This window comes from Mesoplodon bidens, assembly GCF_964165515.1.
Source record: "Mesoplodon bidens genome assembly, chromosome: 2".
Taxonomy (NCBI): Eukaryota; Metazoa; Chordata; class Mammalia; order Artiodactyla; family Ziphiidae; genus Mesoplodon; species Mesoplodon bidens.
Window position 1 is genome coordinate 37004118 of NC_138177.1, and position 26363 is coordinate 37030480.

A 26363-nucleotide genomic window follows, 5' to 3' on the forward strand; every position below is an offset into this window, starting at 1 on the left:
CCCACTTAATTTAGATATGTACCCCACACCCACCATTGAAAACCAGTGCTCTGAATGAGTCCTAAAGAAATTAAGGAAAGAAGAAATCCTTATCTTTTTTTTTTTAATAGAGGATGTGCATTTCTTTATTTTTATTTTTGGCTGGGTTGGGTCTTCATTGCTGTGTGCAGGCTTTCCCTAATTGCAGCGAGTGGAGGCTACTCTCAAATGCAGTGCACGGTCTTCTCACTGCAGAGGTTTCTCTTGTTGTGGAGCATGGGCTCTAGGCGTGCAGGCTTCAGTAGTTGTGGCAAGCAGGCCTCAGTAGTTGTGGCACGCAGGCTCAGTAGTTGTGGCTCGTGGGCTCTAGAGCACAGGCTTAGTTACTCCGCAGCATGTGGGGTCTTCCTGGGCCAGGGATTGAACACATGTCCCTTGCATTGGCAGGCGGATTCTTAACCACTGCACCACCAGGGAAGTCCCAAGAAATCCTTATCTTGTGTATCATTCACAGCAAAATTAACATTCTACCTTGCATTATAAAGCTGGGATACATTATAAAATAAATAAGCTACAGGATGTATTGTACAGCAAAGGAAATATAGCCAGTTTTTTAGTAACTATAAATTTTTAATAACATTAAAAATTTTAATTCACTATGTTGTACACCTGAAAATTACATAATATTGTAAATCAACTATACCTCAATAAAAAATAAAATAAAATGCAAAAAAAATTTTTTTAATAAAAAATAAAGTTGGGGTACACATCAATGTACCTACCCTTCCTCCCTCCCTTTAGTGAGATAAGCACTCAAAAGTTACCTTGGTCACCTTTATCCATTGACCATGAAAGAGACCCCCCACCACTACCCCGGCAATCACACATCCACAAAAGCAGGTGTGCAGAGAACTATAAGACAGTCAGGGTATCTGGCTTCAAAGATAAGTAGGTCAATTATCTGGGAAAGATAGTGTAATTTTGTGTTTGGGAGTTGAAAATAAAAAGTTTCCTGACTTGCTGAGTTATGGATCACCCTTGTGAGAGAAAAGGCTCTGGGTCACAAATGGTGAACATTTCAACCCACATTGACTAAAGTGACCAAACATCCTGTTACCAAGTCCAAGCTCATACTGCTTGCTGCGTGACAGGCCCACAGGTCAAGAGACGAGTTGTTGGAGCAAGGATTAGTGACTTTATTTGGAAAGCTGGCAGACCGAGAAGATGGTGGACTCGTGTTCCAAAGAACCATCTTGCCTGAGTCAGAATTCAGGGTTCTTTTATACTAAAAGGGAAGGGAGTAAAGTCAAACATTTTCTGGTTCTGGTCAGCCTCCAGAGGGGATGTGTTCATTTCTTCCTGCTTGCAGTCATTCACAGGTGGGCCTGGTCAGGATGATTCCTGTGAGCTAAACAAAGGTATTTTAGCTTAATGCTTATTACCTGGAAGGCAGGGTTCCCAGAGATGGGCCATTTTGTATAATTTAAGCTTATAGGCAGCATCCCTTTAGTGATTAACTTGTAATAGAATACGAAGGTTCTTCCCTATTACAGTCCCAGATGGTCTGAGACAGGGGATCATTTCCTAGGACAAGAAACTTTCATTGTTAAAATCAGGAAAGTCCCGGGCAAACCAGGACAAGTCGATCATCCTAACTGACACAGTGCTCTTGTGGTGCCTGGTCTATGAGGTAATGGGTCTGAGAAAAACGAGCACCAGTGAAACCCCTTTGAAAATCAACCTTAGATGAGCTTATCACTGGATGAAAAGGACCATCCTCCCTCAAAGTTCTATCATGGCCTGTGCTGAGATCAGGGTCAGAAGGGTACCAGTATCTTCTGTCAGTAGAGTTAGACCAGTGGTCAGTAGCATCACTGTGAAACAGTAGGAACAGTAGACAGGTCCACTTTAGGGACTGCCCACTTGGATATTGTATTAGTTAACACCAGCTGTTTCCTTATCATTCTCAAACTTCAGTGTGCATCAGGATCAGCTGGAGGCTTGCTGGGCCCCATCTCCGGAGTTCTGATCTGGGTAAGAGACTGAAAATTTGGATTTGTAACAAGTTGCCAGGTGATACTGATGCTGCTGGTCTGGGGCCATATTTTGAGAGCCGCTTAATCTTAATATTAGATGAGTCAGCAAAATTTCAGCAGTTTAGCATAATCTTCATTCATCCAACAGTCCAAAGTGTGTGTTTCTGTTTAGGTGGTTCTCTTAGGCAGCTCTCCTCTGAATGGTGACTCAAGTACCCAAGTTCCTCCGTGTGGTTCTGCCACCTTCAATATTGTGTTCCCAAGGTTGCTCTGGGGATCATTACCTTCCAGCGATCAGAAGTGGGGGATAGGGGACAAGCATGAAGGATCACTCCTGGGAAGCTTTTTGTTTGTTTGTTTGTTTTTGGCCATGCTGCACGGCTGGTGGGATCTTAGTTCCCCGACCAGGGACTGAACCTGGGCCCTGGCAGTGAAAGCACCGAGCTCTAGCCACTGGACCACCAGGGAATTCCCCAATCCTGGGAAGTTTTTATGGACCCGGCCTAGAAGTTACTATATTTTTCAGACAAATGGCCACACCTAACTGCAAGAAAGACTAGGAACTGTTGTCAAACTATGTGCCCAGGAAGAAGAGAACATGGGTTTGGTCTCTGCCACAGTCTTCTCTCCTGGCCATCAAATATCCATTTCATCCCTTTTTACCATATACAGAACACAATCCTCTTTCTGCACCAAGGGAAACAACTCAAAGTCTCTTCCAGACATTACATCAAGCTCAAAATCCAGGATCTCTCGGTGACACAGTATTTTCCACTAGGTCTGCGTATAGCTCCTCATGGCCTGATGACTTTAGAATTAGGAAAACAAGTTTTCTGTAAATTGTCCTCTCCCATCCGCTACACTCAATGGCAGAGCTAGGACATACTATCCACAGTAAAACAAACAAACCAACCAACCCCCATTCAGGAAAAAGAGGAACAGGAGGTAACACACAGTTGCCAGTCCTTTGCAATTGTGAAAATCAGCTGCGCAGGCACTGTGAAGACCTCTGTCTTGGGGTGGAAGAATTTCCTTGATTAGACCATGGTCCTGCTCTTTGGGAAGAATTTCTGTTCCCAATTTTCTCTGCAGTCCCTGGCTCCATCTTCGAAGAGGCTCTTCCTTTCCCATTATCCTTCATGGCCACATCTGAAGCCAATGTCAGAGAGTGCATCATCTTTGGGGGCTTTCACAGTGTGCTCCCTGCCCATGCAAATGTGGAGGCTTGAGAGCTGTTTTTAAATTTCCTGGATAGGCAAAAGCTTTATAGACTAGGCTTGTGGGTTCTTTTTTTTTTTTTTGCGGTACGCGGGCCTCTCACTGTTGTGGCCTCTCCCGTTGCGGAGCGCAGGCTCCAGATGCGCAGGCTCAGCGGCCATGGCTCATGGGCCCAGCCGCTCCGCGGCATGTGGGATCTTCCCAGACCGGGGCACGAACCCGTGTGCCCTGCATCGGCAGGCGGACTCTCAACCACTGTGCCACCAGGGAAGACCGCTTGTGGGTTCTTTATCAATACAATTCCAAGTTCCAGAACTTGGCTCTTCTGATCTATGTGCTTTTAGACTCAGGTGCCAGTAACTACTCCCAAAGTTATTTACTAGACCTAGGGTTGCCAGATAAAATATTGGGTATCCTGTATTCTTATTTGCTAAATTTGGCAACCATATCTAGATCCATTTCTCAGGGTCATCTTAATTCTTTGCTTCTTTACCTCATGATTTGCTCTTTCACCTAAAAAGTGGTTACCTTAAGGGTTGGCAGAGAACAAAACATCCTTAATTGCCTAATTGCCACACAGCTGTCATTTTGTTTACTTAGTAGTCTTGCTGAGCCTTTTTCTCTCAAGGCTTTTTTTAATCTTATCCCTTAATATTTGGAATCTAGAAGCCATAGGATTTCCCAGCCCTATAAAGCTCACGATCTCTGGGTTTTCCTCATCCTCTTTGATCTCTGCCTGAATTAAGTCCAGCCCAATTCTAGCCTACACTCATCTCTTTCAAGAATAACTTGCTGAGAGCAGAAAGTTAAAACTCAAATACACTAGCATTCAAACTCTTTCCAACCACTTCCCTAGAGCAGGGATTCTTGACCTAAGGATTTGTAATTTGGATGGTGTATTAAGTCAAGTTCTCTGGAAGCAGACACTGAAATGAGGATTCATGTGCAAGTGATTTATTAAGGATTAACCAGGAATGAGGGAAAAACAGAATAATGATAGGATGCAATTTTAGGCAAAGTTCCAACCTCAGCTTGATCCAACAGGGGAACTCTGGAGCATATGTTATACCTCAAAGCAAAGAAGCTGGGTTGTCATACATCCTCACCAGTCACTTACTGGCCATGGCTGCCCTCTGGACTTAAACACCCATGCATTTCCAAATTTCTACATCTGTAGACAAAGGGCTCCCATAGCCCAAGGACAGTGCTCTGAAATGTCTCAGGTGAAAGCTGGTAAAGCAAAGGTAATAGAAACTGTGGGATTAGCAGACGGAACCCCTACAAAGGATCTGAGGAGATCAGGCAGAGAACCAACAGTGTTCTCTAACCAACATGGGAAACAAATTACATCTTTACTTTCACTAACCCCAACTGAAAGTTAACATTTCCTTTATTCAGTTATGAATGTAGGCAACAAATCACAGTAGTATTAGCAGCTCCTGTGAATTATGTCCCAGGTATATTCATATAATATTATAGTTGTCGTATACATGTTGTAATATACCTCAAGATATTGTTTACACTCATATAATCATTACTACTTTGAAATTATGATAGTCCCAAGATTTGCAGTTGGCAGGCTGGAGACCCAGGAGAACTGATGGTATAGTTCTAGTCTGAGTCTAGAGGCCTGAGACCCAGGAGAGCCAATGCTGTAAGTTCTAGTCCAAGTCTGAGCCTCAAGACAGAATACCAGTGTCCCAGCTTGAAGACAGTCAGGCAGAGAGTGAACGCATTCTCCCTTACTCAGCATTTTTATTTTATTCAGGCCTGCAATGGATTGGATGAGGCCCACCTACATTGGGGAGGGCAATCTGCTTTGCTTGTCTACTAATTCAAATACTCATCTCATCCAGAAGCACACTCACAGATGCACCAGGAATGTTTGACCAAATACTTGGGCACCCAGTGCCCAGTCAAGTTAACACATAAAATTAACCATCACACATTCCTAGATCTTGTTATTTAATGGATTAATAAAGATGCAAATATGTTACTGTATCACATCTTTGCTTTTTAAAAGTATTTTCCTAAGCATTTGTCAGTACAGTTGGTTTTCTGGTACACATTTTATTTCATACATTTAAAAATATTACTTTGAAATGGGGTCTGTCAGCTTCACCAAACTGCCACAGGGGTACATGGCACCAAAACAAAAAAAGGAAAGGAAGGAAGGAAGGGAAAAAAGAAAGAGAAGAGATGAAAAGATTAACCTCTCTGCCCTAGAATTACAAAAGCATTTAGGCACACAGTCATCCTTCTAAGTTATTTCAAGTGACGTCTTATCAAATCTTTTTTTAGCGTATAATATGCGTCTCCATTTTTCTAAGTTTGGGTATCTGTTTCCTTACTTCCCACTGCTGATCCACTAAGCTAATGTCACAGATTTTAGGGTTTTGTATATGTTAGCTGCAGAGCTCTATGAATGAGATTTTGCCCTTTTAAAAGAGACCACAGAGAAATCCATTCTCCTTTCTGCTATGTGAAGACACAGCAAAAAGGTGGCCATCTATGAACAAGGAAGCAGGGCCTCACCAGGCACAGAATCTGCCAGCACCTTGATCTTTGACTTCCCAGCCTCCAGAGCTGTGAGAAATAAATTTCTGTTGTTTATAAGACACTCGGTGTATGGTATTCTGTTACAGCAGCTGAACAGACTAAGATAACAGCACTCCATCCATTTCAAGATACTAATGTCCTGTATTGATTAAGGTAAAACTATCTGTTATAATAAATAAATGCTCAATCTCAGTGGCTTAACAATAAAAATAACATTTAATGCAGTGTTCATGGGTCACGGCACATGACTGTCCTGGGTGATTCTCCTGGGCAGCTCCCACTCAACTGATGATGTAGGTATCCAGAATCCCTCCATCTTGTGGCCCCATTATCTTTACCAGATGGATTCCCCATCCAGCTAGAAAGAAAAAGAGAAAGGAGAATTGTGCTTGAGAGGTTTTAATGGCGAAAACTCAGTGACATGACCCCACCTAACTGCAAGAGAAGCTGGGAAATATAGTAGAGCTGTATGTCCAGAGAGAAGAAATGGTTGGTGTAGGATTCGCAGATAAAATATAGGACACCTAGTTAAATTTAAATTTCAGATAAACAACAAACAATTTTTTTGTATAAGTTATGTTCCATATAATATTTGGGCATCTTTTATGTTTAATGTTCTCTCTTTTTTTTTTTTTCTTTTTTTTTAATTTATTTATTGCAGTACGTGGGCCTCTCACTGCTGTGGCCTCTCCCGTTGCGGAGAACAGGCTCCGGACGCGCAGGCTCAGCGGCCATGGCTCACGGGCCCTGCCACTCCGTGGCATGTGGGATCTTCCCGGACCGGGGCACGAACCTGCATGCCCGGCATCGGCAGGCAGACTCTCAACCACTGCGCCACCAGGGAAGCCCTGGGCATCTTGTATGCTTACATGCTAAATCTAACAATCCTAGCTTTGGTGATCAGCTGACAGTCTTTGTCACAGGCAGGATGTCAGACTGACCTCTTGAACTGCTTAAGGCCTTGAGTTAATTGAAAATTCAGGGGGTGGAAGGAGCCTAAAGAGACAGCAATTCTAGACTTCCTGGTAAGTGGATGTGGGGCTAGTGTAATTTATTCGGGAAGATGAAAAGGTGGGACAATATTTGTATCATGTGTTCATGGAGACAATAAGTTACATTACCAGGGGCCTTATCCAGGATATTTATGAATTCCCATCTAGCACATACTTATAGTATGGACTAATTGAAACTCCCAAAGTGGGAAGTATTGAATATTTTTTAGACAATGGCTATGATGCAACAGACAGGCTAGGGCACATGGATGGATGAGATACTTAGTCCCTGCTAATGTGGTAGATAGAGACTAGAGTCTGTGGTGAGTCTGAGCTTGAAAGATTCTCAACTATGCTTCAAAACCAGGCAGAGGGCTTCCCTGGTGGCGCAGTGGTTGAGAGTCTGCCTGCCAATGCAGGGGACACGGGTTCGTGCCCCGGTCCAGGAAAATCCCACATGCCGCGGAGTGGCTGGGCCCGTGAGCCATGGCTGCTGAGCCTGCGCGTCCAGAGCTTGTGCTCCACAACGGGAGAAGCCACAACAGTGAGAGGCCCGCGTACCGCAAAAAAAACCCAAAAAAACAAACAAACAAAAAAAACAGGCAGATATAGAGTGGTTGGCAGAATATGCAGGAGAGAGGACATGATGATATTTCTTCTTTGTGATCTCCATCACTGGAGAGTTTTGTGTAATGTAGACATATAGAAGGTAGTTTATTAAGTTTCTAACTCAGACTCCAAAAATTTCTAAAAAATTATAGCACTCTTCTTGAAGCAAGGACTGTGGCAAGTCTTGGTGCTCAAGAAAATGCAAATTACCCCAAGCCTGGATAAGCCATCAGAGACATGCCCAACGTGTTATGTTGCAATAGTTTGTGGGAAAGGGCATTCAGCCTGTGATAGAAGTAATGATTTCCAGAATCTGAGGGTATTATCTGGAATGACCTTTCCACCCCCAGGAAAGAAAGAAATAAAATTTTAGGACAAATTGCTGAAGTCCTACAAAAGAAGCAGACATTAGAAGGGGACTAGATATCAATATAGTGTTCCAATAATGGTGCCCTAAAAGTTATTGATGACCCCGTGTAGAAAATATCTTTATAAATGTGGTGAAGTGTTTGTAGGTTCTTTTTTTTTGAATTTTATTTTATTTTATTTTATACAGCAGGTTCTTATTAGTTATCTATTTTATATGTATTAGTGTATATATGTCAATCCCAATCTCCCAAGTCATCCCACCACCATCATCCACCCCACCCCCAAGTGTTTGTAGGTTCTTAAAAGTATCTGGGGGACTTCCCTGGTGGCACAGTGGTTAAAAATCCGCCTGCCAATGCACAGGCATGCGGGTTCAAGCCCTGGTCCGGGAAGATCCCACATGCTGCAGAGCAACTAAGCCCTTGCGCCACAACTACTGAAGCCTATGTGCCGCAACTACTGAGCCCACGTGCTGCAACTACTGAAGCCCGTGCACCTAGAGCCTGTGCTCCACAACAAGAGAAGCCACTGCAACGAGAAGCCCTCAAGCAGCAACGAAGACCCAGCTCTGCCAAAAATAAAAACAAAAAAAAAGTATCTGGGTGAAACAGTTTTTTCCATTAAAAAAATTATGATTATATATGTTAAAACTCACTCTTTACTAACACTGTACACTAGTACATTTCTGTGAGTTTTGAGTCATTTAACTACCACCAAAATCAAGATATGGAACAGTTCTTCTATCTCCTAAAAAACTGCCCTCTTTGTAATCAACCCCTCCCCCAACCCCTGCCAGTCCCTGGCATCCACTGATGTGTTTTCTGTCCCTATGACCTCTGCCTTTTCTAGAATATCATATAAAGGGAATCATATAGTATGTAACTTTGTGAGTCTGTCTTGTTTCACTTAAGATAATGCTTTTGAGATCCATCCATGTTGTTGCATGTATTAGGATTTAGGACCTTAAGACTTAAACAAAATTTTTTTTTGAGAATATAGAGAATCATCAGATCTCTCTGGTCAAAAGTTTTAAGACTAGACTCAGAGAAAGGGGAAGCTCCAAATTCAAAACTATTAAGACATCATACACATTTAGGGGCTTTGCTCCAAAAACTTATCTCCAGTGGATGCCATAGAGAAATCAAGTTATCAGAGACATTGCTTTTAATGAAGGGCAGAGACATAGGCTAAAGCTGTGAAACTGCCTCCAAGATTTCTAGAATTGAGGAGGTTAATTCTGAAAGAGGAAAAGAAGACGTAATCCTTTTCAAAGAGCCATTAAGACCCACTCTAAGGTCCCTACAGTCAATTGGGAATGTTAGCAGCTCTGAGCTTTGTTTGGGAGTAATCATCAAAGACTCTTAAGGCCAGAAGGAACTGCCCAGCTATGTCCTTGCTTTTATTTGCTTGGGAAAAGATGGGTATTTGTAGAAGGCTGCACAAAGGAGAACCATAAAAGCTAAGGAATGTTTTGGAGTTTTCAAGAAACAAAGGTGAACCCAGAGAAAAGAGGATCCCAAGGCTGATAGAAGCTCTTTCTCCTTTCATAGGTAGCAAAGGATCCAAGATGGAGAGAAGAGGCTGGAATGCTCACAAAACAACAGAAAATAGGCAGTATGGGGGCTGGCCACATCCAAGCAAGACCATCTCCTACTTGGCTGCCTAAAAGGTAGTTACTGTCCATTCTTTGAATCCCACGGCAGGAACCAAGGAAAGTACAGGAAGGAGGGCCCATAAATACAAATAAAGAGCTATTTCCTCTCTTCTGTGGGGCCCAGGGACTTAGAAGATGGTCATAACTCTAAGGATGAAGGCTTGGCTGGAACTTCAGGCTAGAAAAACAATGTATCTTTCTGTTTGGAGCTAAATTTAGCAGTAATTTGCCCAGCTTCTGAAGAGGAAAAGAGAAAAATTAGACAGAGCCTTGGGTCCATAAAGTAGCAAATACTTGAGCACATCCTGATTCTGGGTCCAGGACCAGATTATGGCCCATAAGGCAGCAGTGCATGTGGATAGAGGATATTGTTATGAACAAGTATCCTGCCAGTGCCTTGGCAGAAGCCAGAACAGAGGACCAGCCAGCACTTTGTAGAGGCCAGCTGCCATTTCCTATCAGCATTCCATTTCATGATAGCAGCAAGAAATTCTGTGCACTGGTTACCCTGGATTCTCCAAGCGTCCTAGACTACAAGGATCCAGTATTCACACTCTGAGGAAAAACTAGGGCATAAGTAAACCCCAAGCCTGGGGACTAGGGAAGTGGAGTCTCTGATTACATATATTTTTATAAAACCATGTCATATAGAGCTTTGTACCCCTCACAATGGTTTTTTAAAGTCCCCATTTAATTAAATCTTTATTGAGTACCCATTACATACAAAGCACTGTTGAGGAAGGTCAAGTTCACATATTACTCCCCTTTACCTAGTAACTTGAAACACCATTTATATCAGTAATACACTTATGAAGAACTAATCACAATGATCTGTCCAACAAACCATTCCACAATTTCTTTAAGAATTATTCCAGGGAATTCCCTGGCTGTCCAGTGGTTAGGACTTAGCTCTTTCACTGCTATGGCCTGGGTTCGATCCCTGGTCAGGGAACTAAGGTCCAGCAAGCCACAGGACCAGCCCCCCCCCAAAAAAAAGAATTATTCAAAAAAGATTTAATGAGATCCTATGTACTAAGTGGCAGGCATTGGACTAGGCTCAGGCTCAGAGGTAGAAAAGTGAACAGGTAGTCTTTTACCTCAAGGAATATGGTCTAATGGATATATAAATCATATAACCATTTTATTTATATTTACATATGTGAAATTTAGAGCCTTGACTGTAAGCATTGTAAACACTGGATTGGCTTTATAAAAGGGAGGAATGGGTATAGTAAGAATAATGAAATGTGTACGTTTAAAACCACACAGCATAGTGTCTGACACATAGTAGGTGCTCAGTAAATATTTATTCATTTGCCAAATGATTGTATTTGAAGGTATTCTGGTAAAAAAAGGTATTAGAGGGATCTGTGCTAGTTTTTTTTTTTTTTTAAAGGAAAGCACAGATTTCTACATGCTATGTTCTGTCTCTCACACTGAAGGGATCTACTTTACACTATCTCATCCTTGACCTGTAAAAAGGTTTTACACATCAGAAAGGGGAATTCTCACTTAGCTCTGTAATTATAGGGAAAATTTTTATAAGGGCAGTCCAGTCATACTGGTATAAAGGATTGGGCTGCTAGTTAAGGGTCTATGTGGTGAGATTGTTTTGAGAACTGTCTGTTCCAAAATACTCTGACCACAGATTTGCAAGCATCCTTAGAATCATTCCAGAAGAATCTTGACTTTGGGTAAGATTCTATTTCAAAAAGTTCCCAGAGTGTAATTCTATTAGAGAATACATTGATAAGTCCATACCTGTTAAAACAATAGCAGTGATTAGTTCACTGGATCAATTTACAGGACAATTAAATATCTCTGACAGGTGAGTTTTGCTGTGTATAAATTAAATCTCATTAAAAGAGACAAAATTTCAACATAGAGAAATGACATCCAGACTTTTAGAGACATTCAGAAAATTATTAAGTACATTTTCTTGAGCTAGGAAAAGAAAGAGCAATCTTAAGACAATAACAACATTACTCTGGGTTTATCTAATGCCTTTCCTCTGAGAAATGAATGTACATATTTCTTATTTTTATTATTCTGATTCATCAGCCTCTAAAGTAATCTATTTAAAAACACGTTGTTTAAACATAAATCCTGAAGACATTATAAATTAACATCCAGAAGTATTCCAAATAAAATTCCACTGAATGGGACACTAAAAAGGAAGTCCTGCTGGTGTAACATAAATTCAGTTCTCTTGTATTTGAAGAACTCCTCTAAAAAGGTGTGTTTTTGTTTTCAGAGACATTGAATCCAAAATTTTGCATTCACCTTTTAGGCTAACTATAGTGAACTCTGTGCTTTATTACCTAATGAATTAACCTGCAGGCACCAGAACAATAATGCCAGAATAGTTTGTTCTCTACCAAGTGAGATTTCAGGGGTTCTGAAAACCTTCTCCACCAAAACAATGCTTTCTTGTCCTCTACCAATGTCAGTAACAGATAAGATTGTAGACCTCACGTTTCTGTCACTCTTACTTAGAGTAGCACAGAGGCAGAAGATCCAAATTGTTTTAGAAAATGCAATAAGTTGAGTTAAAACTCACATTAGAGGACTTCCCTGGTGGTGCAGTGGTTGAAAGTCTGCCTGCCGATGCAGGGGACACGGGTTCGTGCCCCGGTCCGGGAAGATCCCACATGCCGCGGAGCGGCTGGGCCCGTGAGCCATGGCTGCTGAGCCTACGCGTCCAGAGCCTATGCTCCGCAAAGGGAGAGGCCACAACAGTGAGAGGCCCGCGTGCCGCAAAAAAAAAAAAAAAAAATGAGGACTAGACTTGCTATTTTTATTAGGATCAGGTTTCCTCAGACTGGCCCAAGGCAAGGCTATGAAACTATGAGGTTCATTATAAGTAGTCTCTCACCTCTTCACTTCCTCCTATTTGTTAATATGGCCTTTGGCGAACCCCAAGTGCCCCTGCTTTCACAGAACTCTGCAGGGGCCCAATACCCACCTTTCTTCCTAAACTCTTCATGTTCCACCTTGATGCTCACCCTTTAATACAGTGCCTCATTACTAAATTCTTTATTACTTACCCACAACAATCAATGTCCATTCTTAAAGTTCCTAATTCAGTGGGTATAATGAAGAAAACTATCTGATTAAACAAGTTAATGTTAAGTAGTGAATATATCTGCACCTTGTTTCAGAAAGTATAATTGGTGGACTTTCATACTCAGCAGCAAAGTAAAAGAATTTTAGGGAGTGGAGGGAAATTTGGGCAAGTACAAGTGCCAGAAAGGGCCTTTCTGCTTTACAGCCTTGTTATCCCAAGTATGGTACTAGGACCAGTAGCAGTGGAATCACCTGGGGGCTTATTAGAAATTCAGAATCCTAGGCCCTCCCAGCCTTACTAGTCAAAATCTGCAATTTTTACAAGATAGGAGGAGGAGGTGGTAGTTTCTTTACACATTAAAGTTTGAGAAGCTTTGGTTTACAGTATTTCACATAGGTGGACACTTCTCCTCTCTGGTTTAAGGTCAGCTAACTCTTTTTTTTTTTTTTTTTTTTTTTGCAGTACGCGGGCCTCTCACTGTTATGCCCTCTCTGGCTCAGCGGCCATGGCTCATGGGTCCAGCTGCTCCGCGGCATGTGGGATCTTCCCGGACCGGGGCACGAACCCATGTCCCCTGCATCGGCAGGTGGACTCTCAACCATTGCGCCACCAGGGAAGCCCAAGGTCAGCTAACTCTTGCTTATGAGAATCTGTATTCAAATGAAGACCCATTTTTGCTTCTAAGCAGCCTTCTTTCTAATTTTTGACCCACCAATACAGACTCCATTGTAATTTAATACATTTGGAGAGGAGGAGGCATTACAAAAAAACTCTCGTTTAACACAGTATTGAAGGGAAGTAGAGCAACTGGAAATTAGAAAACTATGTAGGATACACAGGTACAAGAGTGAAAGCAGAAGCCAATGGTTGATAAAAGATTTCAACCCACATGACAATCAAAATAAAGTACTCACGAAAATGGAATCATTGCGCAATTGTTAGGACTGCTATTGGTAAGAGTGGTGAAGGGGGTTAGTTTGTATATATGTCAAAGGTATTAATGAAGGTAGCCAATCCAATCCACCTAATTCTACCGGGTTCTTTTCAATTTCCATCTCTTGTCCTCCACAAGGCCTTCTCTGACTCCACCTACAACACTGCCTTTATTAAGGTAACCAGCTGGCCTATTTGCCTAGGACTATCTTGCATTTCTCTCTGAAGGTTCTGTGTCCCAGGAAGCCCTTCAGTCCTCAGCAAACCAGGATCATTGGTCACCCTCCCCCCAGTCCACATTGGAAGTACTACTCCCTACTTTGAACCTCTTTAGCTGTCTGAACTCTCACCATTAATTTAGCACTTCTTTTGCTTTATGTGGTAATTATTTGCATACAAGAAATGTTTCCCAGATAAACGTTTCCTTATAAACTACTTAAGGACAGAACTTGTCTTTAATGATTTCTTTTACTTCATACAGTGTGAAACCAGTGTCAGGCACACATGAGCCAGTTAGCTGTGTTGATGGAAATAATCAATAAACAATCTATAATAGGAATAGAAAAGAGTTTTATTTGAGCCAAATTGAAGACTATAGCCCCAGAGACAGCTTCTCAGATAACTGTGAGGAACTGCTTTGGAGAAGCACGGTTTTCAGCATGGTATTATATATTGTTGGAACAAAGAACATCAAACAAGTCAGGGATACATTCCTGCAACGTTTCAAAAAAAAGAGATCACCCTGTTCACAATGAGTTGGTATCACCTTGGTGTCTGGGGAGGGAGTCTTAGCATTGAAGGAATACCAGCATTGGCATTCCAGGAGGGGAGCCATTTAATCTTATTTTATTTTATTTTATGGCCACGCCGCTTGTCTTGTGGGATCTTAGTTTCCCGGTCAGGGATTGAACCCAGGCCCTTAGCAGTGAGAGCGTGGAGTACTAACCACTGGACCACCAGGGAATTCCTTAATCTTTATTTTTAACATGGACATTCTTTACTTCTGGCCAGTGCATACTTTTCTTTAATAATTTAAGCAGATATATTAACATAACATTGTAAATCAATTACACTTCAATTAAAAAAATAAATAAATAAAGCAGATGTATAATGTATGTTTGGTAATCTAAAACCAGGCTGTTTTAGTTAGTACAAAATTCAAGTTAACTCACATTTAAGCCAGAATGACTTCCCCATACCTCAGTATGTGAAAATTTCTTTCATTACTTCCCCCTTTAGATTGTAAATCTTTCAACAGAAAGCATTGATGATCAAAATATTTGTCCCTTGATGCCAGAGTGATTGCTGCTTGCCCTGGGTCCATCATGTCCCTCAGGGCTAGGCCTCTTTTTTGTTGTTATTTATGTGTGTATAGAGATTTGCCTAGTTATCCACATTGAGGGTAAATTAATCAGATATAGTGAACAAGCACACAGGTATGCGAATGGGAAAATATTTTAGAGAGTGTACACTTTAGCAATTGCATTGAATTGTCACACAAACATTGTACACATGCTTTTAGCAGTAGGCTTAAAGCAAGCAGTGATACATGTCATGATAGCTAGGAAAAGAATAATAATACATACTATGACAATGATAATCGTCTGTAAAGCAAAACAGAAAAAAATTGTCTATTCCTGAGGGGAGTCTACCGAACAGATCATTAAAAGGGTTCGTTTTTCTTACATCTTGTAACCATTTTGCTTTTGGGGAAATTTTTTCTGGGTGTGTCAACTTCTCCAGAGGTACTGATATGTGTAACAAGTAGTATGAGTAATAGCACAAATACCTCCTTGTTTAGCCCGTAGAAAATCTAAGGCAGGGGCTTCCCTGGTGGCGCAGTGGTTAAGAATCCACCTGCCAATGCAGGGGACACGGATTCAAGCCCTGGTCCAGGAAGATCCCACAGGCTGCAGAGCAACTAAGTCTATGTGCCACAACTACGGAGCCCACGCACCACAACTACTGAAGCCTGCACACTTAGAGCCTGTGCTCCACAACAAGAGAAGCCACAACAATGAGAAGTCCATGCACGGCTACGAGGAGTAGCCCCCACTCGCCACAGCTAGAAAAAGCCCACACGCAATGACGAAGACCCAACACGGTCAAAAATAAATTAATTATTTTTTTTAAAAAAAGAAAGAAAATCTAAGGCAACCCTATTATCTAATATTACTTGGGCTAAGGAATTTAGGGGCATCTATTGTGCTAAAATGTTTTTTACAGTCTTTTGGCTATTTGACCAATAGTGGCTGATAGATTTCTGATCATCTCTTTGTTTACATATACTCTTGCATTAGGAACCAAGATTCCCAAAAGATTTTGCCACCAGGTATCTTGGTTTCTTGCTAACATGAATCTTTTGACTCTGTAATGAAGAAAGGAAGGAAGTTCATCTGTTTCCTTATGTACAGAAAATGGGGTAACATGATGTCCTTATAAATATAAATCTTCTATTTACCAGCTATTAAGACGTTTATATGCCCATCCTTGGGAAAGTGGATCAGTTCCAGTACCACATATGAAGACAAAACCTGGGGGAGCACAAGTGATCCCTCCCAGAGTGCTCTCATTGATAGCCTTATTAACTGGAAGTTTTGTCAACACAATATTAAACTATGGGTCATTTCTCTTGTAGGCTTTCCAAAAGTCATTTGCATGGTATTTAACATATAGGAGTTGCTGGCATAATTTATTTGCATTTTTCTCTTTAAGACATTTTTCAATAGAGTAAGAGACAGAGTGAAGGGATCCTGGGGTAAATTGTACTCAGTCTCTGAGGACTGAGGATAGTATCTGAGGATACTAGATGGACACATACTAATGTGTCCATCTAGTATGTTAAAGAATTTGAATGTGAAAGGTTAGGCCAGAGGAGGGTTGGTCTAGAGGGATGGCAATATTAAGTACATCTGAAAGTCAGTGATAGGTATTAAGAGGGGCCTATACTGGTCTTATGTTGACTGAGGAATTTGATGATAGGTCCAACAATTGGTTACATTGCCCCAGAAGTATACTTTGTGATAAATTTACTAAGAATTTTTTTTTGCCATCCTGAATATGGGGTCAAAAGTATAGTTAGAAGTAAAACAATAACTTTAGATTTTGATAGGGTGACAAACATTTGGTAAGCTTTCAATTGAAATAATAGAATGAATGGGTCTCACAGTACTGGTCTGGGTTCTTGGGTAAGCTGTTTACTACTGTTGTCATCTTTTTCTTATCCTGGTGTGAGTGTTGTTGGAGGTCAGCAGTTCTTTCCATAGACCAGTCCAGTGCAGAGGCCCTTCTTAAGTGGAAAATATAAATTCAAGAGTCAATGCCGAGGCTTCCCTGGTGGCGCAGTGGTTGAGAGTCCGCCTGCCGATGCAGGGGACACGGGTTCGTGCCCCGGTCCGGGAAGATCCCACATGCCGCGGAGCGGCTGGGCCCATGAGCCATGGCCGCTGAGCCTGCGCGTCTGGAGCCTGTGCTCCACAACGGGAGAGGCCACAACAGTGAGAGGCCCGCGTACCACAAAAAAAAAAAAAAAAAAAAAAAAAAAAGAGTCAATGCCCTTCAGTTTTATTGTGCATATGCTACTATACCTGATAAGGGCACTTTCATCTAGGTTGGAGAGAGAGTCCTTTAATTGATGTCTTTCTCCAGCATGTATAATCCCCTGGTTGTGGGTCATGGGGCATCTGATCTTCATCCAAAGATAGATTACTGTGATCAGCTTCAGAAACAAGCTTAGAATATCCTTTTAATAATTCAATTAAATTTTATTATAATGTAACATAGTAACAAGAAGCCACCTAGGGAGTAGAAGGCAGAAAATACCAAACCTCAAAGACAGTAACACTAAAACTTAATATCCATAAAGGTATATTGTTGAAACAATTTTTTATCTTTAAAATCATCCTATTTCTATCAAATATAGTTAAATTAAAACCAGTTTGTTTGCTAAATAAGTCTGGTTTCAATACATTTGGCCTGATTATTTACGTAAGTATAATTGATCGTATAGGCTCTTTTAAATTTTGCTTTGCTGGAACTTTTCATAAGGAATCTCAAACTGAACTTTTAGAAGACCTCTCAAGGCCAGGAGAGCCATGCCAAGGACTTGTCATCAGATTCCATCTGCAATAGCTACAGATTTAGGTGGATATCTCTCTTCTTGAGATCCAAAATATCTTGAGGTTCCTGCACCTGCCAGGAAGTGGCCTTCCTTCCTTCCTGGAAAGCCCCTGCTGGGAACCTAAGAGTTTCCAAATTCTGGAGGGATCAGGTAGAGAGAAAAGATAAATGCTACAATTCTCTTAACAAGGGTATAATTTACTAAATTGCTGTAAGTCATAATTAGCTTAAGGCGAAAATTTCCCTTGCATCTGGACAACAAAGATTAAAAGCTAGTAATATTTCAGACAAAAAGCTGTAAAATTATAATCATATTTATCAGTTCATTCAAAGCCATGTAATTAATTTTTGTTCTACTTGAGTCCAGTTTTTTCCATTAGTTCTGTCCACATTGCCTGATGATTGAGGGTGATAGTATTGACAGTGATAATTTCAAGAAGTGTGTGAGGTTTTTGTTGATTTGCCCAGTAAGTGGGTGCCTTGATCACTGGAGACTGTAGAACTATACCCCAAGTGGAAAACACATTTTCTAAGTTTCTTTTTCATTGCGAGGGCATCAGCTTGCAGCAAGGGGAGGCTTTAACCTTCAAACAAAAAGATGGGGTTGGCCAGGGAGCCAAGAAGAGCCAAGCTGTTTTGGGTTTCCCATAGCTCTGACTGTTTAATTCACAGCTATTGTTTACCCATCTTAATTTCTCTGATCTAGGAGCAGACTCTGGCCATGTTACCAGGACCTCAGGATGGCAAAAGTCTGACAATGAGGGGTAAATTTTTGCAAAAACAGAATGGACTTTATCTACACGTGCCATGATCTTTACAGATTCTGTTGGTGTTGTCTTTGTTGTTTCTTTTTTTAAAATATTTATTTATTTATTTGGCTGCACCAGGTCTTAGCTGTGGCATGCAGTGTCTTCATTGTTGCCTGTGGGATCTTCGTTGCGGCACGTGGGATCTAGTTCCCTGACCGAGGGCCCCTGCGTTGGGAGTGTGGAATCTTAACCCCTGGACCACCAGGGAAGTCCCTGTTGTTGTTGTCTTTGTATGAAAGTCAACTAGGGTACTTCCCTAATACTCAGGTTCAGTCCCTTTCATGTGAGCCTAAATTTTGATGACAAATAACATTTTATGTTAGGACATATAAGATTTCTATGAATTTCATATTATTTCTCAAATACTTATATATAAACACAACATAAAGAAGGCTTAATGTTACCTTTTATTTGACAATGCTTCCCATGTAATTTAATATACAAAATAAGCCTAATTAGTTTAATATCTCTCTTTGAGGTGCTTCAGGACAAAATCATTTTCTTTTCCCTTAACAAAATGCATTTCCATTCTTATCTCCTTTTACTGAAAACACACATCTTATTTTCCTTGTATACTGAAATGCTTCCCTTATTACTTCTAGTAGCTTTAATTACACCTACGTTATAATTTTTAACCCTTAAAACACCTTAATCTCTTGAGAAGCAGGCTATTGTAAATTGTCATATCAGCACTTCTTGATTGGTAAATCTGTGAACATATTTTATAACCTCTAGAAACGTACATTTTCTTATAACATTCTTCCCTCAATGTGGTATAAGACATAGGTCTAATAAATCCAAACATCTTTAGTTTTTCTTTAGTAAGAAAAGTAGGTAAACTTAGACTTGCTTAGCAATTAATGTTTCAGTATTTTATCTTAATGAAAAATGAACTGGATGTTCAATGAATTCTCATCATTCAATTTAACTTAGCAAAACTCTAAAGTTTCAAGTTACCAAAAATTGGAGAAACTATTTTTAGGTAGACAGACCATAAGATATAATCATTCTTTTTAAAAAATTGAAGTATAGTTGATATACAACATTATATATTACAGGTATACAGTATAGTGATTCACAATTTTTAAAGTTTATACTCCTAGACCCTCTGCCTAGGATCTTTCCCTAGGTCCTCTTCACCTAGGAAATGTAACAGTACCCCTTTAAGACTCCAAGTCTTAAGATGACGGCTCAAATAAAAGTCATAGACTGTCACTTAATACAAGGAGATCTAGATATCAGGAAAAACTCACCAAAGCACCTGAAGGGTTCTGTGAAGCCAGGCGGGCTCAAGGGGCTGTGCTTGGTACCAAGGCACTGGTCCAGTATAGACTCCAGGTAACCTCAGATGGGTTTTTCTGATATCCTGCCAACTATGCCAAGCAATGTTGATGGAAATAATCAATAAACAATCTGTAATAAGAATAGAAAAGAGTTTTATTTGAGCCAAACTGAGGACTATAGCCAAGGAGACAGCCTCTCAGATAACTCTGAGGAATTGTTCCAGAGAAGCATGGTTTTCAGCAGTATTATATCTTATAAGAACAAAGAACATCAAACAAGGGATACATTCTTTCAAAGTTTAAAAAAACAAGATCACCATGTACACAGTGAGTCAGTGTGGCCTTGGCACCTAGGAAGGGAGTCTTTATCATTGAAAGAATACCAGTATCAGTGTCCCAGGAAGGGAGGCATTTAATCTTTATTTTTAACATGCGTATTCTTTACTTTTTATGGTCAATGCACCCTTTTCTTTAATAATTAAAGCAGATGTACAATGTATGTTTGATAGGCCACAAACAGGCTGTTTTAGTTAGCATAAAATTCAAGTTAATTTGTGTATAAGCTAGAATGATTTCCCCATACCTTAGTATGTAAAAATTTCTTCCATCAATAGCTTGAATGAAAGAACCTATTTGCAAAAAATATATACATTGTCAGTTGGAAGTATGTCTGTCATGGAATTTCAACCTATTGAATCAAAAAGTGATCATTTGGAAATCCAAATATTCCTATCTTTGCATTTAAGACTGTTTTAATGTGACTGCAACTTAACTTTTCAATCTAATCTTTCCCTCCTCCACTGTGTTCCTGAAACCATGGTTGATGTGAGAATGTCCAGAGGGTAAAAAGTCACAGAATGAACATGGTACATTTTCCCAGAGACTAGTGTTTACTTAAAGACTTTTTCTTAGAGATGGGGGTGGATGGGGAATGTGAACTTCTGCACAAATACGCTTTGTCAGATTTTTCATTTCGGGCATTATGGAGGATTAGGTGTCTAGAGAAACTCTCCTGGTATAGAACACCTAAAAATGTATATATATACATATATATATAATCAAATGTTGGTGTTTGCTCTGGAGGCATCTGTCTACATGGATGGCCTAAAGCTTGAGTTCTAACAGGTGCAGTGAGCAGGAGAGAAAACTAAAGACTTGTCCCCTTATGGTGGAAGATTGGATGGAAATCCCTACATGGATCTGAGAACCCCAAGGAGATACGGTACTTTACTTCAGCTTATAAACAAGGGAAAAAATACCACACAGAAGGATTTATCAGTGACTCTTGTCTGTCTCAACTTAAGTTTTGTTGGAGGAAAAACATGACTTTGGCAAAAATTCTGAACTATGCAAAAAACAAACAAAAGATTCCAACTAAAAATGTAGTTTAAAGTGGGCTTGGATTGCTACTTCTCCACCTGGCAGAAGTACCTTGCAGAGCCAATTCAAATACTCTCTGGGAAAATGCACTTTAAACCTAGGTCTCAGAGACACCCCAAGGAATATGAGCATGCGTATGGTAACTCTCTGTTTAACTTTCTGAGAAACTGCCAAACTGTTTTCCAAGGGGGCTACACCATTTTACCTCCCTACCAACAATATAGGAGGGTTCTAATTTCTCTGCATCCTGGCCAACACTTGTTACTATTTGTCTTTTTTATTATAGCTACCCTAGTGGGTATGAAATAGTATCTCACTGTGGTTTTTTGTTTCTTTTTAATTAATTTATTTTATTTTATTTATTTTTGGCTGCATTGGGTCTTCATTGCTGCACGCGGGCTTTCTCTAGTTGTGGTGAGCAGGGGCTACTCTTCATTGCAGTGCGTGGGCTTCTCACTGAGGTCGCTTCTCTTGTTGCAGAGCACAGGCTCTAGGCGTGCAGGCTTCAGTAGTTGTGGCACACAGGCTCAGTAGTTGTGACTCACGGGCTCTAGAGCGCTTGCTCAGTAGTTGCTGCGCGCAGGCTTAGTTGCTCTGTGGCATGTGGAATCTTCCTGGACCAGGACTTGAACCCATGTCCCCTGAATTGTCAGGCAGATTCTTTATCACTGCGCCACCAGGGAAGTCCCTCTCATTGTGGTTTTGATTAGCATTTCCATAATGACTGATGACACTGAGCATCTTTTCATGTGCTATTGGCCATTAGGTCTTTGGAGAAATGTCTATTCAAATTCTTAGCCCACTTTAAAATTGGGGTTTTTATCTTTTTATTGTTGAATTAAGAGTTCTTTATATATTTTGAATACAAGTACTTTTGATAAAGTATAATTTGTCTATTTTTTCTACTGTTGCTTGTGCTTTGGGTGTCATACCTTAGAAATTATTGCCTAATGTAAAGTCACAGAGATTTAGGCCTATGTTTTTTTCCTAAGAGTTTTATAGTTTCAGCTCTATTTTGAGGGTTTTTTTCTTTTTTGTACATGATCTGAGATAGATGTTTAACTTCATTCTTTTCCATCTGGTTGTCCAGTTGACTCAGCATCATTTGTTGAAAAAGACTATTCTTTCCCCATTTAAGTGACTTGCCACCCCTCTCAAAACCAATTTACCATAAATGTAGGTTTGTTTGTTTTTTCTGGACTCTCACTTCTATTCCATTGATCTATATGTCTAAACTTATAATATGTTCTTATGTTTTTTTTTATTGAGGAACAGTTGATTTACAATATTATTAACCTCAGGTGTACAACAGAGTGATTCACAATTTTATAATTATATTCTACCTATCGTTATTACAAAATATTGGCTATATTCATTGTGTTGTATAATATATCCTTGTAGCTTATTTATTTTATACATAGTAGTCTGTACCTCTTAATCCACTACCCGTATCTTATCTCTACACCCTTCCCTCTCCCCACTGGTAACCACTAGTTTGTTCTCTATATCTGTGTCTGCTTATTTTTGTTATATTCATTCATTTGTTTCTTAGATTAAGATACAGTATTTATCTTTATCCCTCTGACTTATTTTACTAAGCATAATACCCTCCAAGTCCAGTCATATCATTGCAAATGGCAAATTTTCATTCTTTTTTATGGCTGAATAGTATTCCATTGAGCATATATATCACATCTTCTTTTTCCATTTTCTGTTGATGGACACTTAGGCTGCTCCCATACTTTGGCTATTGCAAATAATGCTGCTATGACATTGGGGTACATGTATCTTTTCAAATTAATGTTTTCATTTTCTTTGGATATATACCCAGTAGTGGAATTACTGGAGCATAAAGTAGTTCTATTTTTAGTTTTTTGAGGAACCTCCATATTATTTTCCCTAGTGGATGCACCAACTTACATTACCACCAGCAGTGTACAAGTGTTCCCTTTTCTTCCCATCCTCACCAACATTTGTCATTTGTAGTCCTTTTTTTTTTTTTTCTGTGATAACTGCCAGTTTTATTCCCCTGGCTAAGAGATTCAGAGGTAATTTGAGGTTTACATTTTTTTAATAGTTCTTTCATCAAGAATTTAGGTGCCCTCATTGCCCTTATAAGGTGGTTGCAAATTATTTGATTGACTCTTAATTATAAAAAAAAAACTTTAATTCTTTTTGTATGTGTGACGTGTTCATTAAAAAATACATATGAGCAAAAAGAAAAAAAATTCACACCACACAGAAATAAGCACAGTTAAAATTTTGATATAGGTATGTATGTATACACATGCACACACACACACACACAATTTGAGATTTTCTCCTACATATGTGAGCTGATACTAAATATACTACTTTGTAACCTGTTATGTTTTACTTTACAATATGGAATGAACATATTTTCATGCATACGTGTGAAACTTCCCAGTTGAAAAACAGACGTGGAGAATGTGTCAAAATACAAAACCCAGATGCTGGTAATAAGGATACTACCTAAAACAAAACTCCACCAGATGATTAAACATAAAACAAAAATCAAAGATACATCAGAAAATGCTAACAGAAAGAAAGCAGGGGCCAGATTTTAATATCAGACAAAAAAAAAAAAAGAATTCAAGGCCTAAAGCACACAGGATGAGGATGGCTGCGTGAATGTCTTTGTTTTCAATGCATCATCACAAACTTGTTTCTTACTCTTCTTATCTCTTCCCTAAGCCTTTCCAACTCATCTACTCCTCTTATCATTTCTTCTGGGTCCAAATGCCTAACCGGAGTGTCCTCTTTATATCCCTGACCAGGCTGAGTCAGCCCTCCTCTAAGGTTTCCTTCTGCTTCCTGGCTTACACCTTCTTCAGAAGATTGAGGATTTCTTTCTGCCTCCTGTGGTACACCTTCCGTAGGGCGGTCTTCCTCAGCCTTTGGCATGTTCTGTGCTTTTCCTTCATTTTCTTCACAAGACTTTTGCATGTTGAGTATTTTTCTCTTATTTCCTTTTTGAATAAATTAACCCTGCAGGGATCCAGGGGATTTTCCTCCCTCTTCCCTCACTCGATTTGGGTCACTTCCAAAAGACCAAGAGTCCTAAAAGGATCCGGGACACTTTTCTCCTCCAGCAATAGGGAGCTGCCTGTGGTCTTTTTGATGATAGCCATTCTGACAGGTATGAAATGATATCTCATTGTGGTTTTGATTTGTATTTTTCTGATGATTAGTGATGTTGGGCATCTTTTCATGTGCCTGTTGGCCATCTGTATGTCTTCTTTGAAAAATGTCTATTTAAGTCTTCTGGCCATTTTTTAATCAGGTTGTTCATTTTTTGATATTGAGTTGTATGAGCTGTGTGTGTCTGTGTGTCTATGTGTGTGTATATATGTATACATATATATATATATATATTAACCCCTTATTGGTCATATAATTTGCAAACATTTTCTCCCATTCAGCAGATCCTTTTTTAATTTTGTCAATGGTTTCCTTTGCTGTGCAAAAGCTTTTAAGCTTAATTAGGTTCTGTTTGTTTATTTTTGCTTTTGTTTCCTTTGCCTTAGGAGGCAGATCCAAAAAAATATGGCTACAATTTATGTCAAAGAATATTCTGCCTATGTTCTCTTCTAGGAGTTTTATGGTTTCAGGTCTTGCATTTAGGTCTTTAATCCATTTTGAGTTTATTTTTGTATATGGTATGAGAAAATGTTCTAATTTCATTCATTTACATGTAGCTGTCCAGTTTTCCCAGAACCACTTATTGGAGAGATTAGATGTCTTTTCCCCATTGTATATTCTTGCCTCTTTTGTCATAGATTAATTGACCATAGTGTGTGAATTTATTTCTGGCTCTCTATTCTGTTCCACTGATTTATGTGTCTGTTTTTGTGCCACTGCCATAATGGTTTTGGGGGGGGGTTTTTTTTTGGCTGCGTTGCTTCTTCATTGCCATGTGAGGGCTTTCTCTAGTTGGAGCGAGTGGGGCCTACTCTTCATTGCAGTGCATGGGCTTCATGTTGTGTTGGCTTCTCTTGTTGTGGAGCAAGGGCTCTAGGCACGTGATCTTCAGTAGTTGCAGCACGTGGGCTCAGTAGTTGAGGCACGCAGGCCCTAGAGCACAGGCTCTGTAGTTGTGGCACATGGGCTTAGTTGCTCTGCAGCATGAGAGATATTCCTGGACAAGGGATCGAACCTGTGTCCCCTGCATTGGCAGGCGGTTTCTTAACCTCCGTGCCACCAGGGAAGTCCTGCCATACTGTTTCTCTTTGAACTTTACTTTATTTATTTACTTTTTATATAGCAGGTTCTTATTAGTTATCTATTTTATACATATTAGTGTATATATGTCAATCCCAATCTCCCAATTCATCCTGCCACCACCACACCCCACCCCTGCCATACTGTTTTGATTACTGTAGTTTTGTAGTATAATTTCAAGTCAGGGAACGTGATTCCTCCATCTCCGTTCTTCTTTCTCAAGATTGTTTTTGCTATTTGGGGTCTTTTGTGTTTCCATACGAACTTTAAAATTATTTGTTTAGTTCTGTTAAAAATGTCTTTAGGGCCTCCCTGGTGGCGCAGTGGTTGAGAGTCCGCCTGCCGATGCAGGGGATACGGGTTCGTGCCCCGGTCTGGGAGGATCCCATGTGCCGCGGAGCGGCTGGGCCCGTGAGCCATGGCCGCTGGGCCTGCGCGTCCGGAGCCTGTGCTCCGCAGCGGGAGAGGCCACAACAGTGAGAGGCCCGCATACCGCAAAAAGAAAAAAAAAAAAAATGTCTTTGGCACAGTGGTTAAGAATCTGCCTACCAATGCAGGGGACATGGGTTCTATCCCTGGTCCGGGAAGATCCCACATGCCATGGAGCAACTAAGCCTGTGTGCCACAACTACTGAGCCTGCACTCTTGAGCCCATGCCCCACAACTACTGAGCCCACATGCCACAACTACTGAAGCCCACAAACATAGAGCCTGTGCTCTGCAACAAGAGAAGCCACCGCATTGAGAAGCCCATGCACCGCAACAAAGAGTAACCCCCGCTCAACGCAACTAGAGAAAGCCCATGCACAGCAATGAAGACCCAATGCAGCCATAAATAAATAAAATAAATAAATAAATAGAATTTTAAAAATTCCTTTGGTATTTTGATAGAGATTGCATTGAATCTGTAGATTGCCTTGGGTAGTACGATCATTTTAACAATATTAAATCTTCCAGTCTGTGAACCCAGTATATCTTTCTTTCTGCTTGTGTCATCTTCTATTTCTTTCATCAGTGTCTTATAGTTTTCTGAATACAGGTCTTTTGCCTCCTTGGGTAGGTTTATTCCTAGGTATTTTATTCTTTTTGATACTATGGTAAATGGGATTGTTTT

The 26363-nt window shown here is 40.3% G+C and overlaps 1 protein-coding gene and 1 long non-coding RNA gene across 2 annotated transcripts in view; both read right to left on the bottom strand.

Annotated features, from left to right (window-relative positions):
- Window positions 1–1162: 1162 nt before the first annotated feature.
- LOC308611958 overlaps window positions 1163–26363 on the bottom strand; it is a 37087-nt gene continuing 11886 nt past the window's right edge. The window contains exons 2-3 of the long non-coding RNA XR_014015051.1: window positions 19598–19757; window positions 1163–1387 (exon numbers count right to left, since the gene is read on the bottom strand). This is a non-coding gene — a long non-coding RNA (uncharacterized lncRNA). The remainder of the gene's footprint in view (window positions 1388–19597; window positions 19758–26363) is intronic.
- On the bottom strand, window positions 23296–24056 carry LOC308612513 (transcription elongation factor A protein-like 8). The gene has a single exon (XM_081224987.1). The coding sequence runs from the start codon at window positions 23972–23974 to the stop codon at window positions 23672–23674; it is 303 nt and encodes a 100-aa protein (XP_081081113.1). The 5' UTR covers window positions 23975–24056; the 3' UTR covers window positions 23296–23671.